General features: G+C 39.2%; 1 protein-coding gene across 3 annotated transcripts; it reads right to left on the reverse strand.

Annotated features, from left to right (window-relative positions):
* Positions 1–114: 114 nt before the first annotated feature.
* Positions 115–11408, reverse strand: LOC139945487 (uncharacterized). 3 transcript variants are annotated; one of them, XM_071942846.1, is made up of 8 exons: positions 11244–11408; positions 7363–9214; positions 6421–6792; positions 5535–5699; positions 4617–4949; positions 4123–4368; positions 3613–3771; positions 115–2446 (listed from the first exon to the last, which is right to left on the reverse strand). In XM_071942846.1, the coding sequence occupies exons 2-8, from the start codon at positions 9196–9198 to the stop codon at positions 2237–2239; spliced, it is 3321 nt and encodes a 1106-aa protein (XP_071798947.1). In that variant the 5' UTR covers positions 9199–9214; positions 11244–11408; the 3' UTR covers positions 115–2236. The 3 variants fall into 3 exon arrangements, with proteins under 3 accessions (XP_071798947.1, XP_071798945.1, XP_071798948.1); XM_071942844.1 differs by lacking the exon at positions 11244–11408 and having other exon boundaries at positions 7363–10060; XM_071942847.1 differs by lacking the exons at positions 5535–5699; positions 11244–11408 and having other exon boundaries at positions 7363–10060.
* Positions 11409–13046: the final 1638 nt, after the last annotated feature.

Genomic DNA, 13046 nt, shown 5'->3' on the forward strand with positions numbered 1-13046 from the left:
AGTTCATTACGCGAGCTGCACAAGAGATTCCCGGCCAGGGTCATGTGAGTTGAGTTGTGCGTTGGTTCTCTGCTGTGCTACGAGGGTTTTCCAGACTATTCGGTTTTCCTCCCTCTGGAAAATCAAACACTTTCGATATTGGCTGTGCTCCGGTGGTCATTATTTGTTGATGTGGCTGGCAGCTGAAGTGCCCTTGCATGCCTGCTTCTCGAACACGTTGTAGCCGCGTCCTTCACAATTCAGCTCTAGCTGCGAGTAAGGATGTTTATCCCCCCAAATTATGTATTTATTTGTTTATCAAAATTCTGTTCAGTTGATTTGAAATAAAAAGTATGGACACAACAATAAGAGGATGGAAATGAATGCCGTCTTAAAATGTTCTTGTTTTTAATCGCAGCAATACAACCTGCTTCGATGACTAGACAAGATCGATGACAACTGACAACCCACGTATAGCATGTTTAGATTAATGAAGTTTTATGTTCCGCAAATTGGGTGATATAGTCAACTGGTGCATGGTAATTATATTTTCAGTCGAGTTAACATTTAAATCGATTACAAAATAGTCTCGGCTGCAGTCAACAAGCGATTTGTGTTTATTTTACGGAACACAACTCCTCTGTAATTATTTTAAGACTTTGATTTATTTATGGTGTCGGACATGTTTATGTTGTTCCTTGATTTTGAAACCTCTAAAACGGCTCGATTATAATAGGCTATATTGTGTAACTCAACAAGACTCCAAAAGCACAATTAAAGTATCCTCGCTCAAACCGTGTCTGAATGAGTGGCTGTTGCTACAGTTGCGACTACGGACGCATGATGAAGCAGCGATCAAGCCAAAGACGTGCCACAAAATCACACACGGCCCATGTAACAAGTACACATGCAACAGTTGATTCCTAGGTGAACATTTCAATACAACCTACGTACATGTGCAGAGTGTCATAAAATTAACAAGTTATGTTAATGTATTCATGCCCTTAGCAGGGGAAGCTTAAGAGTTTTCAAATTACAAAATGTTAAGTTGAATGCAAACTGTAAGTTTCAATTACTCTAATATTTTTAATTTATGTTGGTGATGGCGGGTATTCAATCGATAGGAGCGATGTAAGAAGTCAAGAGTTATGATTATAGCTCTTTAACAGTTCCAGTATTTCACTAGAAATTCTGGTGACAGTTCTGCCTACTGGATACAGCTCTGATAACAGTTATGTTACCGTTCTTATAAAAGCTCTATTTAACAGTTCAAGTAAAAAGTTCTGAAAGCAGTTCTAAAAACAACTCTAGTGACCGTTCTTTATTTCTTTTAACAGTTCTAATTACAGTTCTGGTAACAATTCTGATAACAGTTATGGTGCAAGTTATGACAACTGGTAACAAACAATTCTGATAACAGTTCTGAAACAGCTGACAAAAAATCCTAATAAACGTTCTGATAACAATTCTGATAATAGTTTGTTCCATCTCTATTAACAGTTCTGCTGACAGCTCTGTAACAGTTCATGTAAAAACTCTGGCAACACTTCTGATAACAGTTCTGTTACCAGTTCTGATAATTCTGATAACAGTTATAATTATGTTATACCTACATCCCAACTATACGGGGGATCGCGTAGTTAAGTGAGTGTGAATAACATGATCAGGCACCGAGACTACATTTTCAGAACGTAGTAAGAACGAGTTCGGATGGAAGTTTTTATGAAAAGTTCTGGTAACACTTCTTTACACTTCTGGCAACAGTTCCGATGGTCCGATAACATTTTTGATAACAATGTACTTCTTGAATCACTTCAGATAACACGTCTGATTTGGTTTTAGTCCTAACTGAACACTGAATTTAAAAAATGAGGTATCGTGAAACACGGAGGTCTATCAAATAAGAATATGTGTGGAACATCATGAATTCAAACCAGTTCATTAATTAATTAACGGTGTGGTACATCTGAGACTCCGTATGCACCCATAGGTCTAACAATATACTTGACTTCAAGTCTGAGATTGTGGTTTTTTTTACTGCATCAGCCACGCACATCGCCCCACATAATGTTAGACGCACCCCAACTCGCAACATCGTGATTGCTGAAGATGGAGGTTATTCTACAAGAGGGTGCTATTTCAGGCAATACTGTATTGGCTATCGGGAAGACTTAGAGCCACGATCGTTGACTTGAAACCAAGTCTAGCATATGAATTGTTATTGTAGTTTCCATTGATGTCTTTCTCAGCAAGGGACCTAAAGTGTTAGTTCATAGATTTCACCAGCGATCTCATCAGCCTTGTCTGTACACCATCTCACAATATCAACAACCCTGTACTCTCGTGTATCTGGGATGTCTGTCTGTATGGACACAGTACCCTTGAGTGCTTCCACACCATCGTCCGTCTGAGCGAATCTTTGCATGGCAAGAAACTTGTAGTTCTCCTCATTGGTGCACGGTTGAAGCTAGAAAAGGGGGATTGATCATGGCAACGATCAGAAGAAGAACAAAATGATTAGAAGTTGCAAAATGTGAAGGTAAATTATTACGAAGAGACCCTTTAAAGGCAGTGGACACTATAGGTAATGGTCAAAGACTAGTCTTCACAGTTGGTGTATCTGAACATAATTTTTTATGCATAAAATAACTAACCTGTGAAAATTTGAGCTCAATCGGTCATCGAAGTTGCGAGATAATAATGAAAGAAAAAAACACTCTTGTCACACGAAGTTGTGTGCGTTTAGATGGTTGATTTTGAGACCTCAAGTTCTAAATCTGAGGTCTCGAAATCAAATTCGTAGAGAATTACTTCTTTCTCAAAAACTACGGCACTTCAGCAGAGGGAGCCGTTTCTCACAATGTGTTATACCATCAACCTCTCCCTGTTACTCGTCACCAAGAAAGGTTTTATGCTAATAATTATTTTGAGTAACTACCAATAGTGTCCACTGCCTTTAACACATTTGTCGGCCATTGACCCGCAGCTGTTTGACCTATATTCAATACTTAATTTGATATTATTGGAATTGAATTTCTTGCCCAAAGAAACCCCTTCCCCCATTAATACATGACGTGTTTCACTGTGATACTTAAAGTCAATACACTGGACACTTTTGGTAATTACTCCATGTATTTGTTAGCCTAAAAACTTACTTGGTAACGAGGTCTGGAGAGCTGTACTAAAGATTGTGAGAAATGGTTCCCTCTGAAGTTTTCAGAAAGAGGTAATTTCTCACTTAAGAAAAAAACAAAAAACTTCAGGCTTTGAAGCCTTTCTAGGAATCAATAGCATAAGGATTGTTTTCCTCTTGCAGCTTCGATGACCAAAACTGAGTAATTTGTTTTACCCCTTTTGTTACTTTATGCAAAATGTCAGGATACACCAAGTATAAATACTGGTCTTAACAATTACTAAAGTCGTCCAGCGCATTTAAACTTGTCACAGTCTCACCTTAAAAAAAACCTGTTTATTAAATTGTTGACTGGAGTGATACCCATGCGCTTGATTTATGCTTTCTTTAAACTTGGCCCAGTCTCACCTTTATAACCTTTTTATTTAGTTGGCGTCTGGAGTGATACTCATGCGTTTGGTGTCTTTTTCTTTATCTCTTTAAACTTGTCCCAGTCTCACCTTTAAAACACTTTTTATTAAGTTGTCGTCTGGAGTGATACCCATGCGTTTGATGTCTATTTTCAGCTGTCTGCTGACCTTTCCTTCCCATCCCAGATCGGATCCTTGTGGGTGCAAGTCCTTAAACGGGAACTCCACCACTTTGCCATGTTGACGATTCTGTAATTTTAGTGGGGGAAAAGGTTTGAATTTTCTCACACAGTCAATCATTCCTCTTTTGTATTTAAAAGAGTTCATATGAGTGCCAGATCCACCCTAAACTTCAGAACACGTCGAGATAGTCAAGTCATGGTGGCGTTCGAACACTGCTCTCGCGAGATCACAGCTCTTGTGCGAACCTGCTGGCTGCCGACTACAGACTCGCGGGAATATTGCTTGTGTCGCGGGAATCGCTGAGAGGGTCGGAGCGCTATCACCGCGACAGACATCAACTTGCAACTAATAGCTTCTCCATACTGAAATACATACTTTGTCATACTGAAATACACCAAACAAATTTGTAAAGTTTACCCTTTTCTTTGTTTCCAAGACTGACTTCAATGCGCCATCGGTCTCCTTGCACGTGTCTCTGCATTTATCTAGAACTTCATTCGAACTTGGGTCGGCTGTCTCTAATAGGGCCGCCTCGACTGCCAGGTGAGATCTGCGTAGTTTCTTACAGAGCTCCCATGATCCTTCAACCAACCTAATCACTCGGCCATCTGGGTCGCCAATTGGGCCATCTTGATTCCTGCTCCTCTGAACAAGTGCCATCATCTGGTAATGATTCAACCAGTTATTATCAAAATAAAACAATATCTCTTTTTGTTATCTTTGAAAGTATCTGAAATGTTATGATGAGATGATGCTTAGAGAGCTACTTTTTTATTTCAGCCGAGCAGTATTTTATTTGCAAACAATCCTCTGCCAACTTCAAAAGACACATGCTGTCATTCGTCCTATGAAAAGAGAATGAATATCGAGTCTTTTATTTACCCGTGCCAAATAAAATAAAATGACTTTACCTCCAGAATTGTCCAGGTGCTTCTGATTCTACAAACATAGTCATGATTCTCCGTGAGGATTCCCAAAAGCTGAGCTGCTTGGTCATGGCTCCCACTTCTTAAATCAGATACCAGCTCCTTAACTTTGTTGTCCAGTTGCGATACGTCTTCCATGGTGTCACGGAAAAAGTTGCAAATCTCTTCAACTTTGTCCATGGATTGTCGAGCCATTTTTACCGGATCTTCGACTAGACTCCTTAGTTTTTCAGGTGTTCTGCCCGCATGCTTCGACTGGCCGACTACCTCGCATAAACTAAGCAGACACTCATACTCGGGGTTGATGCCAGGCTGTATCTAGAATAAAATAGAGGCAACTATTTTGTTTTGTATAAAATCACTGTTGTTCAACACAGACTTCGTAAAGTCACAGTTGCAAACCAATGGTGGACCGACGGGTCTTTTATCACGATAACATAAAAGGAGATTGTATCAGATATCACACAGCCCTTAAACCATCCCCACCCATGTGCATCCCTGTGAATCAGATTTTGTTCTTTTCTTTGTCCCTGCAGTTTAAGGAGCACCACAGTCCATAGAATGTGACCCTTTGTTTTCCCTTTTGTGTTTTGTCCTAGGTTTCCACAAGGTAGTGATTACTAAATCACTGCTTCCTGCGTGTAGACGTTTTTAAGTTCACACAGGGTTTCAAGTTTCAAGTGCGGATCTCTAACTCTGTTCTCTAGTCCACAAACTCTACCTTATTTTTCTCAAAAACTTGACAACTTGTTTAGCTGAAACTTCAACAGGTAAACTACATTAATCTTCTTTCACAGTGAGTAGGGATTTATGGCATGGCCAAAAACCACATGTAACCAGAGGTATCAACAGACACAATGGCTGCCTCCATTCCCTGTATTTGAAGTTCCTTCGTGAATTTACCTGAAGAATATAGTTGTAGAGCTTTGAATAGTGTGTCTTTAAGTCAACCTCAAATAATGCTTTCAAGGGCTTTTTCATTTCTTTTTCCAGTTTAGTTCGATCTGTCTCCCTCTTCAGTGGAAAGTACTGCTTTTTCTTTTCTTCACTGAACTTGAGCTCCTCCATCTGCAAAAAATAGTTTTTCTTCAAGTATTACTTTTATTGTTATCTCCTGGCGATGACTAGTGCAAGCTAGTCGAAATAAGTTCAGACCAATTCAGAACTCACTCCGCGGTATTGAAGCAAATGACGAGGACTCCCCTCGATTGATCGAGGGGACTTCTCGTTAAAGTCGTAGTTAGAGTAGCAGTCCCAGCAAGACCGTTCTTTTCAGAAGTATGAAGTCTCCCGAATACCACAAATATACTCCTCTTAATAAAGTATAATGTAACGCAAGATAGTTCTCATTTTGTCCAGTAGTAAAACAACAGTTGGAAATGACGAGAGATAGTTGTTCCTTTTTAGTAAGGGAGAAAGACCGAATCATTTCTGGATTTATAAATAATGTTTGGGCGAATAATACTCCTTTTACTAGACTTTTGGAATCAGCAGCTTGTAAGATTCTGAATAGATAAAAGTTTCTACAGCAAATCAAGCATTATACTTAGACACGCAGTTAATATCGTTAGATTGTGGATTTTTGTGGATGTTTTATGTTAAGGTTCGTTCACTTTTTTATTCAACGGACTATCATGCAAGGCTGTAAACATTATTCCTGCGTAGTGCCACAACATCTTTGAACATAGTATCGTCTGATAAATAATTGTGGGTAATGTCAAATAAAGCAACGAACATCTTTAATGGTGAGGGTCTGTTATGATAAATAACTATTGTTCCTGTAATGTACCTGGAATTTCACAACGATGTGATCCAACAGAGGGCGTGCTTTCTCACAGCAATCCACCGCGGCCTTCAGAACACAATCCTTGACTGCATTTCCTCCTGCCTCACTCAACATCAACTTGACCGATGTACTTCCCGGATCCTCTTGAAGTATTTGTCTCTCCATGTCGAAATATTGCTTTCGTGCGTCTGAGTAGAACTCATCCTGACTCAAGAGGTCTGTGATATCTTGCTTGATCGTGTCACAATCCATGCCCATTTGATCGGAGTCTTTATCACGGCTGGTCAGACCTCCTTGGAAGGAGAGAGGCTTGTACTCTGTGTGGAGAGAGCCGCTAGCATCTCTTGAGCAACACATGTAGATTTCTGCGAGAATCTGTATTGGGGAAATATTTTTCATAATTTTGCATCGGTGATCAAGACCATTAATTGTGGTTTTACCTATCAACACCGATGTGTGTTAGCACACTGTATATTCATTACCCAGTATTTTCCCCGAGTTTTGTGAGAACAAGTGTTACCTTTGAAGGCTGAAGTTTACTAAAGCTCTCATAATGAGCCTTTCAATATTATTAAGATAGTTTTCGCCCCAAACTTGTTCTAAATCGTAACCCTGAATAAAGACGTCATTGGAAATTTTGGGTTTTACCTGCCCGATTATCTCCAAACGGGTCTGTAGGACAAAACTATCATAAACATTTAAATAGATACATTTGAAAGTCAAGCAGTTTAAAAAGTTCGGTTTAATCTTTTCAAGAGCAATAGTATTATTATTGAGTTTGTTGATTTGTAGGCCCTTAAGAAAATCGTGGACACCAACAGCTCCAGTTTATGATTGGGGGGGGGGGGGGGGGGGGGGCTGAGAGATATTCTATGCAATGCGATGATTGTTATTGCTTGTTTATGCTTTAATTTGTTTACATGTGAATGTGAGTTGAAATCTTACCCTGATATACATTGATCTTGAAATTGTCTTGAGGTGACCTTTCTCGATCAGACGCAATAGCTCCACACTTGCAACGAGGCTTCCACATCTGCTGGCCTCTCGGTAGGCATCAATGCACGGCTCATTTACCGAGTCTGGTGGGGTTGGCTGCAACCGAGGAGTCTCCAAGCTTTCACTGGTCAGCCGGTTGTGTGCAGTCCACAGAGCAATATCAGCAAGCAGCTTTCTACCTCGCGATTCGTCAAAATCACTCATTTTCGATGCAGTCAAAACGTTCTCTCGAGCCCTTCTAAACATCACAGCTGCTTCATGTGGTTGGCACTGCCTTAAATGAGACTGCACTTCTAGTTTGCATCCCCATTTAAAATGGATCTCTGCGAGGTTCATTGGGATCTCGATATTGCTCCTGGGATCCAGACGAATCAAGGCCTTCTCAGCCTTTGCAAATTCGAACATTTGAAGATACAGATTGCCCAGCTTAAGGTATTTGTGTTCTACTCGTCGTGTGCACTCGTAGTAGGTAATAAGTTTCTTGTATGCCCTGTCCCTGTCGACCTTTATCCTGTCCGCTACTTTCCACTCACCAGAGCTCTCATCTTGATACTGCATTTCCGTCGAAATGTCCATCACACGCTCCCACATTTCAATCATAGAGCTTGACTTGGTACAGTCCAGAAACTTGGCATAGCAGTAGAAGAGATGGAACCGATCCTGAGGTGATAAAATATCGGACTGTTGTAGTCTGTCTTGGTAGAGACGTCTTGCTTTTTCTATATCTTGCAACTGACCACGTTTGGTCAGTAAATCAAGCTTTTTCGTTAAGGAAAACAAATGCATTTCGTCCAGGTTCAAACATTTGTCTAGATGATATAAGGCTGCTTGTGTAAGTTCTCGTTTGTTAGATGCTTGGTCTATTTGACGGATGTAACACAAAGCTAACTGAAAGTGGCTCTCGGCAACGTCGTCGTACGGCCATTTTTCAATGTTGTCCTTCAATGCACGTATAGCCTTTTCTAATTCGTTGTGGTATCTATAGTACCTGATTAAATTGTTGAACACTGCTCTTACCGTAGGAGCCTCTTGATAAGCTTTCTCTAATTGAAAACAAGCAGAGTCGTGATAATTTATTCCTCGTCGATTAAAATTTTGTCCCAGGAATGACCTTCCAAGTCGATACTCATCGTTTACTCTGATCAACTTTTCACAATAACTACGCTCCTTGTCCATGAGTGATTTTCCGACATAGTCGAGTTGGTGATAATCATCTCCAAGCTTCCTGTTGTAACGCACTTTTCTACCAGTTATCAGCATAGCTCCAAACAAAAAATCAGAACTCTCTGGAAAATGTTCAAGCGCTGACTCAAACAATTTAAGTGCGTTGTCAAATTCCGGCGGGCCTAGCCTTGTCAAACATGTAGCCTTCAATGTGTTAATTACACACAAATCCCTTTCTGTTAGGTCTAACTCATTCAGTTTGGCCAGTAAGCTGTTAACTTCCTTATTATTAAGGTTCTTGTGCTCAATCCACATTCGGTTAAGCAATACTACACTTTTAAAACCATTACGAAAATCCGGTGGTGCTTGGTTGGTTACGTAATAATCTGCTCTATCGAGGAATTCGAGCGCTTTGCTTACGTCATAATGATAATTACGGTTCGAAACCTCCAGATAGGATCTGAATAATAAGTTTCCCGCAGTGGCTAGGTTCCCTGTTATGACCAAGTCGGAGTCAATGTTCCGAATGATTTTGTCGTAGTTGACTCGATTACCGGTGTTGAGTTTCCATGTGAAGTGGCAGGGACGATGCTTCCAATTACAAGTTCCACTAAGAGACATGGTGGTAACTTTAAACCTTTTCAAAAATAATTGATAGAACAAAACAAGTGTACGAATAAATCGTAAGCATTTTGGAAGTGTTTTTACTTATAGGTATTTAAACTCCCCCCTTTCCAGATAAAATTAATAATTTCGAAAAGAGCTGCTAAAAACAGAACATGGCCGAACCCTCAAGTGAATCATTTACAGAACTAGAAGCTAATCATCAGACCTGTCAAACTCTTTCAACCAGTGTTGACGAATAGGGATCTTGTTGGTGTAGCCATGGAGGAAGAATGAATTTTCTGTTGCAAGTTTTTTGAAAAGCATGTGTGCATGATAATAATAATAATAGACGGTTCTTATATAGCGCATACCGTGAGGTCCCTATATGCGCTTAGAAAGACAATGAAACAACTTGAAAAGGCGAAAAAGAATAAATTAACTGTGATAACATTGATTGAACAAATGTGTCTTAACCCGGGTTTTAAATAGATCAGTAGTTTCAGCCAGCTTGACATTGTTGGATAAACTGTTCCAATAATGTACAGCAGCGTTCTGAAAAGAGCGAGAACCGTAGGATGTTGATGTGATAGCCGGGGCTGAGAGAAGATGTTTGTTCTTTGAACGTAGGTTTCTAGCCGGTTGATACTGTTGAATTAAATCCTGGAGATAAGCAGGGGCTGTACCATGAAGACAATAAGTTAACACCAATATCTAAAATGCAATACGAGACCTAATTGGAAGCCAGTGTAGATTCTGCAGTATAGGGGTGATATGATCATGAGTGCGAAAACGAGTGACAAGCCTAGCAGCAGTATTTTGAATCCGTTGTAATTTACTAATTTGAAGATCAGATAAACCATACAATAAACTATTACAAGAAAAGTTTTACTATACAATTAACGTTTTTATTAGCACACTGGAAAGAAAGTTATCGCCAGTTCAGAGCACCCTCTTGAGGTAACTCTAAGTTCACTTCATGTTATGATGTAATTGTGAGTGTTTGGGTGCATTCGTTTAGATTCCCTGGGTCGACCCCGATGTGGCGTATTTTATTTTTTTTCCAGGACGAACGTGGGCAAACAATTACCCCACGTTCGTCCTCGAACCAGGAAAAAAACCCAGACACGTCACCACGTGAGCCTTCCCGTGGTGACGTCAGTGCACCTCGGGCCAGCCCCAAGAGCCCCACTTGTGGATAGGGTCACTTGGGTCTTTGTGTATGCACTCTTACCATGACTGCGTGTCTTTTTGCCCGGCGAAACATGACGAATACAGTGTGGAATTATTAAAAGCCGTAGTTTCTCATGAAAACGAGTTCTATTAATGATCGTGTATGCTTGGACATCCAACTACTACTCACATAGTGGCGCATGCACAATTCATTGTTTTGTTAACACCGTGTCTTTTATTTTGTTTTGTGTGGCACATTTATAACACAGGACAAAATACAACCCATTTGTGTTTGGTCTATCTTCGTTTTTAAACATAATGATATACATTTACCCAAACAATGGAGTTTTGGTATCCATAAAACTCCTGCCCAATACTACTGCCCAATAAAAAATAATTCGTAAGCGTCGAATAGGTCAACGAAATAAAAACAAAAACAGCCCAACTTAAATATTAGTTGTAATTATGTACTAACAAAAGTATACAGTATTACAGTACCATACCGTATACGTGTAAGCCCAACATCAACCATTTGTATCAAAAATGATATTATTAGCGGCAGTTTTTCTGACGTTTAAATTCACATAAGCAAAGCCTTAGAGTGTCAAGTGCTTTTTCAGAGTCACTTTTTATTTTAGAATAAACATTTTTTTAACGTGTATTGAGGGGCCTACTTGCATATACATGTACAGTTTACTAATATAAACGAAAGCCCAAACAAAAACACAAAATTTGTGCAACAAGAGTTTTTTGAATGACAAGTTCATACACCAATTCAGAATACTATTCTTTGTGCCCAGTACTATAAAATGGCTTGCCAGTTTTTACTAAAAGGTACCATTTGTCACGCATTGTACCAACTATGACTGAATACATTTACTTTTGCTTACCTTTCAGTACCGGTCAAAGCACTTTCTTTGCTGATGTAGTTTAATTCGTTTAGACCAGTTTGTTTCAAATCTCTAAGGCAAATTTTACTGTTTGGTTGCGGGCAATTGTCTCACAATATAAAAGAATTTTTTTAGAAGAATTCTGTCACAATTTTTGGACGTCGTAGGCCTTCGCATGTCATCCAGAACAGACACGGGCACAGTACCAAATCCGGAACTATGTGTATTTTGCTATTGCATGACACGAAAACAGGGAATTCCCCCGAATTATACAACACAAGAGCTATAGTTCTTTTTATATAGCTCTATGGTACCAGCCTACACAATGTGAAAGCGACAAAACCGGGAAATAATGGTGGCCCTGAAGGTTCATCGAGTATAAATACTAAAGACAATAATTATTCATGACAATTATTTGGCTGTTTATGTTCGATGTCCTTCCAGGGCCACCCAATGGGAATACCTGAAGGTGTCAGTGTCTATACTTTTGGCGTACTCAACTTGAAATTGAGTGTGGAAGTTAGGGAGAGTCTCATACACATGTCCTTTCAGGGCCACCGTAGGGGATTCCCTGCATTCATGGTATCACTAGTCTGGTTCCCAGACCCAAAAAATCCCCGACTAGGCTCTGTCCATAATATTATAAGAACTCTGTCGAATTTAGAATGAAGATTTTTAACAAGAGACGTCAAGGAATCTTTGGTCAGGGAACCAGACTAATGCGTAACTTGCATCTTTGTAAGGCACCAGTGCGGCAGAGTACCACCAACAACTAAGCTATTTATTTTCGGCGCTCTACTGTAGTATAATCTTTAATTTTAAGGAAGTAGCAAGAGAAATCAAACGGTTTTAAAAAGATACAGTAAAAATTGTTTCACTTTATACTTCAATAAAATTCCTGCAACGCTTACTGATCGGTAGTAGAACAAAATGCAAGACAAGTTCTCAAAAGATCAAAATCTACCTGGCAAGTTGATACACAAGGTGTTGGCTTACACCAAACATTTTAATACCCCACCATGCAATGTATCAAGTCCCTTAGACTAGACATTTACTTCAGAGGGAGCCGTTTCTCACAACGTTTTATACTATCAACAGCTCTCCATTGCTCGTTACCAAGTAAGTTTTTTTTTTAACGATTGATTATTAAAAGTGTCCAGTGCCTTTAAACAGTTAAGTTTATACTCTTGTGTTCTGTGTTTAGTATGCGATGAGTGCTTTGTTATGGAGTGGGCGAACCAGTAGCAGGAATGAGCGCCCCTTAAATTAAAAACAATTTGAAAAAAATAAATCCTCATTTTCTTTTAAACATTATCTTACCAAGTATATATAAAAATAAAAATATATATTTATTAAGTTATTTATCAAGTTTTAATTATTTTATTATTTTGAAGGGGGGGGGGACTTCCCAGTTACAATTAAAACGGAAAAAAAAACTTCAAATAAAGACATATTCAAGAAACCATGGATCGAGTAAGATGAAGTGCAAACATCAATATAATTGTTAAAAATTGTACCATTTAAATTTAATGTTGCGATTGATTGATTGATTTTTTTTTTTTCCGGAACGAAAAAAAAAAACCAAGGATCCAACCATAAACTTCTTGCAAACTTCACATTTCAACTCAAAATTAATCACTTTAAAACATCAATTCCATGTTGGAAAGATTTAGATTTTGCTCCTTCAATGAAAAAAACCCCCAAAACCACGACTTTGTTGAATACTTGACTGTCGTTTTGTACAAAAGTTTTCAGTCCCTCTGAAAGTGCAATGACCCAAGACTCACGTATTTTCTAAGCAAA

Source organism: Asterias amurensis, chromosome 12 (assembly GCF_032118995.1).
Source record: "Asterias amurensis chromosome 12, ASM3211899v1".
Lineage (NCBI taxonomy): Eukaryota > Metazoa > Echinodermata > Asteroidea > Forcipulatida > Asteriidae > Asterias > Asterias amurensis.

Excerpts from the sequence above, each read along its gene's own strand:
- LOC139945487 (XM_071942846.1), bottom strand. The coding sequence starts at position 9,198 with ATGTCTCTTAGTGGAACTTGTAATTGGAAGCATCGTCCCTGCCACTTC. Across the intron at positions 6,793-7,362 it reads CAAGATCAATGTATATCAGG|ATTCTCGCAGAAATCTACAT; the intron begins GTAAGATTTCAA and ends TCCCCAATACAG. Across the intron at positions 5,700-6,420 it reads ACATCGTTGTGAAATTCCAG|ATGGAGGAGCTCAAGTTCAG; the intron begins GTACATTACAGG and ends TATTTTTTGCAG.